Genomic DNA, 7,500 nt, shown 5'->3' on the forward strand with positions numbered 1-7,500 from the left:
ACGTGGTGGTTCATGAGAACATTGTCTCTGCCTCCAGAATGAACAGTGCCATTGTGGTGTTTCTGAATAATGTTGAGAAAGTAAGAAATCTGATTCAGAAAGGCATCATTGTTAATAATGAGCAAATACTGGTTTCTCCCCTCAGTTCCCCAGCTAAGAAAGTCTTGTTGTCCAACGTCCCTCCTTTTATTTCGGATGAAGCTATCTGTAAAGAACTGTCTCGGTACGGGCGAATTGTCTCCCCCATTAAGAGAATCCCTCTTGGCTGTAAGTCCCCACTGGTTAAACACTTGGTTTCTTTTAGAAGAATGGTCTTCATGGTTTTTAAAGAAGGTGTGGAAGAGCTGAATGCCGTTTTTAAATTCAGAGTTGAAGGCTTTGACTACAATCTGTTTGTTTCTTCTGATACAGATATTAAGTGTTTTAAATGTGGAAAAACTGGTCATCTTGCTCGGGCCTGCCCTGAGAGGCAGAGTGACCCCGGTGTTTCTGAGCGACCGGGGCAGGACGCAGCTCAGTCGGCTGGGGTCGTTCCCCCTGCGGCTACAGTTCGGCCGGCTGCTGAGGGCCCCGGAGCTGCTGCTGCACCAGACCCGAAAGAGAGTGAGCCCCAAGCCCAGCCTGCAACCCAGAAGCCCACTGGAGCTGCAACAGCCCCGGAAAAGCCATGCACGGCCGAACCGGCCGCGGAAGAGCCATGCTCAGCTCAACCGGACCGGGAGAAGCCGTGCTCCACTGAGAAGAGCTCAGTGGGTTCTGGAGCAGTGCTGGAGCTGCCTGCGCTGGCAGAGGCAGGCACGGAGGTGCAGAGCAAACGCCCGGAACACCGGACACTACACCAGTGCAGGGGGACGGGGGAGACGTGGACATGTTGGATGAGCCCGTCTTTAAAGTGCCGAATAAAAGGAAAAAGCAAGGTAAGGGACGGGGAAAAAAGCAGGCAAAAAAGGACACAAAGATGGGGGAACGAGAATCAGACAGTGATGACTGCATGTCAGACTCTGTTTTAATGTTCGATTCTCAGGAGGAACAGGTTAATGTTGTGTACAGCGCTGATGATATTAAAGAGTTTTTAAGGAACACCATATGGCAGAAAAATGTAGCATTGGAAGAGTTTTTCCCAGACCGTAAGCAGTTTATTCACGACGTTAAGTTCTTCAGAAGAGAAGGTGCATTCATTGATGTTGAAATTTTCCGTCTGAAGAAACTGATCACGAGTGAATAAGGAAAACTCTGATGATGACTAATGTGGTGTTTTTTTTATGGTAGAGTGGTTTTTACCCTCTGTTTAATTTTATTTATTTTATTTATTTTTATGAAAGGAGTTAATATTGCGAGTTTAAATATTAATGGGGCAAGAGAGCAAATCAAGAGAGCTAAACTGTATGAAGTTTTAAAGCAGAAGCACATTGACGTTGCCATGCTGCAAGAAACCCACAGCGATACCAGCAATGCTGCTGATTGGGTGAAGGAGTGGGATGGGTTGGTGATTTTAAGCCATAACACAACACTCAGTGGTGGAGTTGCCTTGCTCTTTGCTCGCAGTTTTATTCCTTGTTCTTATTCAGTTGAAGAATTTTTAAATGGGAGGCTTTTAAAAGTGAAAACTTTTTATGAGAATGAGGTTTTAGTTTTTATCTGTGTGTACACTCCCACCAGTGCAGTGGAGAGGATGATGTTTTTAGATACTCTGAACAATGTCATTGCTGACTGCAACACTGCAGAAATTTTAATTCTGGGTGGTGATTTTAACTGTACTACAGATATTTTAGACCGGAACCACACAGAACCTCACATGGCTTCCCGTAGGCGTCTGTGGGAGATGGTGGAGGCCCACGAGTTGAGCGACATATGGAGAACTTTTCATAAGAACAAGAGAAAGTACACGTGGGCCCATGCCATAGATAACGCACTCTCCCTGGCGAGATTAGATCGTTTTTATGGTTTTAAGCATCAGGTGACGTTTTTTACAAAGTGTTTTATTGTTCCAGTAGGTATCTCTGACCACAGTATGGTACAGTGTACTATTACTAAAGAGAAGGTTAAACCTAGGAGTGCCTACTGGCATTTTAACACTGCTCTTTTAGAAGATGCTAATTTTAGGGAGTCTTTTATTTTTTTATGGAATTGTTTTAAACATGAGAAGGCAGCTTTTAGTTCACTTCAGCTGTGGTGGGATGTGACAAAAGCACAAGTCAAAGAATTCTGTCAACAGTACACTCTCAATGTCACAAGAGACATTGTTAGATCTCTGAAAGCTCTGGAGATAGAAATAGTGGAGCTCCAGCGTTTGGAGACCACTGGAAATCGAGGGCATATTGAAGCCCTCAAACGTAAAAAATCCAAAATGAACGACCTGTTAGACATTACAGCACAGGGGGCGCTGGTCCGCTCACGCTTTAAAAGCGCTGCTGAGATGGATGCTCCTTCAGAGTTCTTTTTCAGTTTAGAGCAGAAGAATGGACAGAAAAGATTTATACATGCTGTGCAAACAGAATCAGGGGATCTCGTATCTGAGCCCACTGAAATTCGCCAGCAGACAGTAAGCTTCTACTCGAAGCTGTACAGCAGTGAGTGGTCAGGGGCACAAGCGGTGGAGGACAGCTTCCTCATGGACCTGCCAAAGCTCTCTGAGCAAGTGGCGAGAGAGCTAGACAGGGAGCTGACGCTGGAGGAGGTTCATGAGGCTCTCCAGGGGATGGAGAATGGACGGGCGTCAGGTATAGACGAGTCCCTGTCGAGTTCTACAAGGCATTCTGGGCCGTCATAGGGCAGGACGTGCTAGATGTCCTACGGGACAGCGTACGGAGAGGTGAACTCCCGTTGAGCTGCAGGAGGGCCGTCCTGACCCTGCTACCGAAGAAGGGAGACCTGACCCACCTGAAAAACTGGCGCCCGGTCTCACTACTGTGCACTGACTGCAAGCTGCTCTCAAAAGCATTAGCCTCGAGACTGACTAAGGTAATGGAGCAGCTCATTCACCAGGACCAGACATACTGTGTGCCTGATAGGTCCATATTCGATAATGTGTATCTAATTCGTGACATTTTGGACAATATGTTTATCAGCTTATGCAGATGATCTGGTAGTGATGATAAACACACAAAATGATGTCAATGTTTTAACTGATATTTTAAATGACTTTCAAATTTTATCCTCCGCCAAGGTTAACTGGTCTAAAAGTGAAGCCATTTTAGTTGGGGAGTGGGGAGGTGGGCAACCGTCACTACCAGGAGGCTTAGCGTGGAAAAGAGGTGGTTTTAAATACTTGGGTGTCTACCTGGGGAACAATGAGTTTTTAAGTAAAAACTGGGAAGGTTCTGTAGAGCACGTGAAGGGCAGACTGAGCAGGTGGAAGCGGCTGGTTCCAAAGATTCTCTCCCTACAGGGGGAGAACGCTGGTCATCAACAACCTCGCCGCGTTGTCCCTCTGGCACAAGCTGGCATGCATGGATCCGCCGCCAAACCTGCTGGCAAACATCCAGGCCCTGCTGGTGGACTTCTTCTGGGACGGTCTACACTGGATTCCACAGAGTGTGCTTCATCTGCCGAAGGAGGAAGGAGGACAGGGGCTGGTCCAGCTGTCCAGCAGAGCCGCAGCCTTCCGCCTCCAGTTCATCCAGAGACTCCTCACTGGACCCGGAGACTTAGTATGGAGAGCAGCAGCCAGTGGACTACTACGCACAGTTCAAGGACTGGGGCTGGACAGAGCGCTGTTTTTAATGGACACAAAAATGCTGGACATTTCTGGACTACCAGCCTTTTACCGTGGATTTTTTAAAATTTGGAACTGTTTTAAGAAACAAAACAAGGGCTGTAGAACGCTACACTGGCTGCTGGAGGAACCTCTGGTGTACGGCGGGAGACTGGACATCTCCAGTGTGACCGTCCCTGCACTGTCCAGAACTCTCATTTCCTCAGGGATTATAACGATTATAACATCGCGGGGTCGGACTTGTCGAGGGCAGAGGACCTGGCAGCGCGTATGGGACTGCGGTCCCTGCGTGTTGTCAATCAGCTCCTACACCGCTGGAAATCTGCATTGACATCAGAGGAGCGTGTTCAGCTAATGGACTATCATCATACAGAGACTGGTCCTACAGAGGACGAACCCTTTCCCCAGCTGAACATCGCTCCTGACCTCGACGGGTGTGCAGGCCCCCTCCTGGAGTGCCGGGGTGAAGGGGAGATGGACTTTGGGTGTCGGGGAAGCTGCTCTACAGAGCGTGTGTAAAGGTTTTAAACAAGAAGAAGCTGAGTGGGAGGGTGGACACCCCATGGAGAAGTGTACATGGTTTTACTGATGATTTTAAACCAGAGTGGACGCACTGTATAAACCACCGTTAACTAAAAAAGCTGCCGACCTCCAGTGGAGGATTTTACACTGTATTATCTCTGTGAACTCTTTTATTTCTGTTCTAAATCCTGATATTGCACATGATTGTCCTTTTTGTTCACAGAGAGAAACAGTTTTTCATGCTTTTATTCACTGCTCCAGATTACGTCCACTGTTTGTGTTTTTACGGAGCATTTTAAGGTCTTTTAATGTTGTTTTTACTTTTCAGTGTTTTATTTTTGGTTTTAAGTACGTCAGAAAACACCGGTTCAGGTGCCAACTGATTAATTTTATATTTGGTCAGGCCAAAATGGCAATATACCTGAGCCGGAAAAACCAAATTGCACAAAGCACTGACTGACGCCATAAAAATTCTGAAAAGGCTGATCAAATCGAGAATTTCAATTGATTTTAATTTTTATAAAAGTATGAATGACTTGGATATGTTTAAATGTGTGTGGTGTTGTGATAATGTGTTGTGTTCTGTTGCAGAAAGGAAACTTAACTTTGCAGCAGAACTAAACTAATCACTCATATTTAAAATAATTTATTGACATTTATTTTAATACGTATTTATTTATTTATTTATTTACTTATTTATTTATTAAGTCACTGTGACTTTTATATGTGACTTGTGTAAATAAAGATGCGTAAAAAGTCAAAAAAAGTCTCTCTCTCTCTCTCTCTTGCTCTGTCTCACTCTCCGTCTCTCTCTCTCTGTCTCTCTCTCTCTCTCTCTCTCTGTGTCTCTCTCTCTCTGTCTCTCTCTCTCTCTCTCTCTCTCTCTGACTCACTGTGTCTCTCTCTCTCTCTCTGTGTGTCTCTCTCTCTCTCTCTCTCTCTGTATACTCATGTATGCAGTTTCATGCTTTGTGATTGCTAGCTGCTGTGTGATGGAAGGAAATTCTGGTTGTTGGGAAGCTAACTAATGCCAAATTAGAGGAAAATAAAGAACCTAATGGTGTTGCATTCAGTCAGTTATTTATTTGTTTGTTTGTTTGTTTGTTTGTTTGTTTGTTTATTTATGTATTTATTTATTTATTGTCACCTTGTACCCTGATAACATCTACAGGACTTTATGTGGCTGGTTTCCAGCTGTTTCTGTTCTCTGGAAATCTGAAAAACGCTTTAAAATGATCTTGCTCTTCCTTTTCAGGCCTCTTAGGTTCTCCAGACCTCCCTGCTCATAACGGCTCATCTGATTCTAACCCGGCTCTGAACGGGCATGGCTCCGTCCCAAATGGACCTAATGATGTAGTCGGGACACTACAGAGCAGCACCCATACGCACACCCTCGCTCCGTTACAGGGGCCTTCCCTCTGGACCAACACTCACACTACATCAGCCCACACTGCAGGTCAGTAAAGCACTGCTGCCTTCACCTGCAGCCTTATGACCACTGATCATAGAGTAGGGTCATCTCACAGAGAGCGCTAAAGGACCGGACACAGATTTCTAACCATGAGCTCTTGAAATGCTTCTAGAACATGATGTGAGTGGAAATGGTAGCCAGTGCAAACAAAGATTTCTTCATGCCGTGACATTATCGCAAAGGCAGCTTTACAGAACATAGGAAAAATAGTACAATAGTCCTAGAGGTTAGTCAAAATCATCCCTAGTGAGAAGCCTGAGGCGACTGTGGCGAGGAAAAACTCTCTTAGATGGTATGATGAGGAAACCTTGAGAGGAACCAGACTCAAAAGGGAACCTCATCCTCATTCGGGTGACACTGGTGAGTGTGATTATAAATGATTATAAACACCGGAGAGTGTGATTATAAACAATGTCCTTTCTACAGTCATGTACAGTCAGTTGGAGTTGTGTGATGGAGATACAGCGTATGTAGAATGTTGTTGTTGTGTGTGTATTAATGAGGAGGTTGTTGTTGGCATTGGTGCTTTGAATACCCAAAATCCTCATGAAGCAGAATCCAGCTGAAGCTGGTCCATCTCTGGATGCCTCAGGATCCTTGCAAGGTTGGCGTCTTCTCACTGAAGCTCTACTGGAGCTGGCACAATCTCTAGATGCCTCGGGATGAGTAGAAAAAGAGAAACAAGGAAAGGAATTAGCATAGCTGCTGTTATTAACAAGCACTAGATGATGATGTGCTTTTAATCAGATGTGCTGGAGCACAAGGTTATGGAATGTATTATGTGTATGCCAGGCTAAAGAGATATAAACAAAACTTCCACTGCTGGGCCCCTGAGCAAGGCCCTTAACCCGTTAATTGCTCAGTTATATAAATGAGATGAATGTAAGTCGCTCTGGATCAGGACGTCTACCAAGTGCCAGACTTTTGATTTTTGTGATAATGTAAAAAATAAGGCATGCTTTTATAGGAAAATAATTGGCAATAAGTGTAATGGTGTGATAAAGTGCATCAGAGTTGAGTTACAGCAAGTCTTTTATTCCTCTTCTATCATGGCAGTTTGAAAACACTAATTTTTTAATCTATAAGTTAAGTTTGAGGTTGTTACAGCTCCTGGATGATCCACTATATATATATATATATATATATATATATATATATATATATATATATATATATATATTATTATTATTATTATTATTATTATTAAAAAAATATTATTATTAATTATTTTATATTTTTATCAATTTATATATTAATTCTTATTTTTTATTTATTACCTTATTACCCATGTTTGTGGATACTGCTGGTAGTTGTAAATTTCCCATTGGGATGAATAAAGTATCTATCTGTCTGTCTGTCTATCTATTTGTCTATATCTGTCTGTTTATCTATCTGTCTGTCTGTGTGTCTGTCTGTCTATCTATCTATCTATCTATCTATCTATCTATCTATCTATCTATCTATCTATCTATCTATCTATCTGTTGATCTATCTATCTATCTATCTATCTATCTATCTGTCTGTCTGTCTGTCTGTCTGTCTGTCTGTTGATCTATCTGTCGATGTATGTATTTATCTATCTATCTATCTATCTATCTATCTATCTATCTATCTATCTATCTATCTATCTATCTATCTATCTATCTGTCTGTCTGTCTGTCTATCTATCTATCTATCTATCTATCTATCTATCTATCTATCTATCTATCTATCTATCTATCTATCTATCTATCTATCTATCTATCTGTCTGTCTGTCTGTCTGTCGATCTATGTATTTATCTGTCTTCTGTC

General features: G+C 43.1%; 1 protein-coding gene across 2 annotated transcripts in view; it reads left to right on the forward strand.

The window, feature by feature from the left end:
* bicc1a (BicC family RNA binding protein 1a) overlaps positions 1 to 7,500 on the forward strand; it is a 92,846-nt gene that overhangs the window by 76,079 nt on the left and 9,267 nt on the right. For both annotated transcript variants that reach the window (XM_058399568.1, XM_058399569.1), the window contains exon 11: positions 5,493 to 5,693. In XM_058399568.1, the coding sequence (XP_058255551.1) occupies positions 5,493 to 5,693 (201 nt within the window). The remainder of the gene's footprint in view (positions 1 to 5,492; positions 5,694 to 7,500) is intronic.

Source organism: Hemibagrus wyckioides, linkage group LG09 (genome assembly GCF_019097595.1).
Source record: "Hemibagrus wyckioides isolate EC202008001 linkage group LG09, SWU_Hwy_1.0, whole genome shotgun sequence".
In the NCBI taxonomy this organism is placed as follows: domain Eukaryota; kingdom Metazoa; phylum Chordata; class Actinopteri; order Siluriformes; family Bagridae; genus Hemibagrus; species Hemibagrus wyckioides.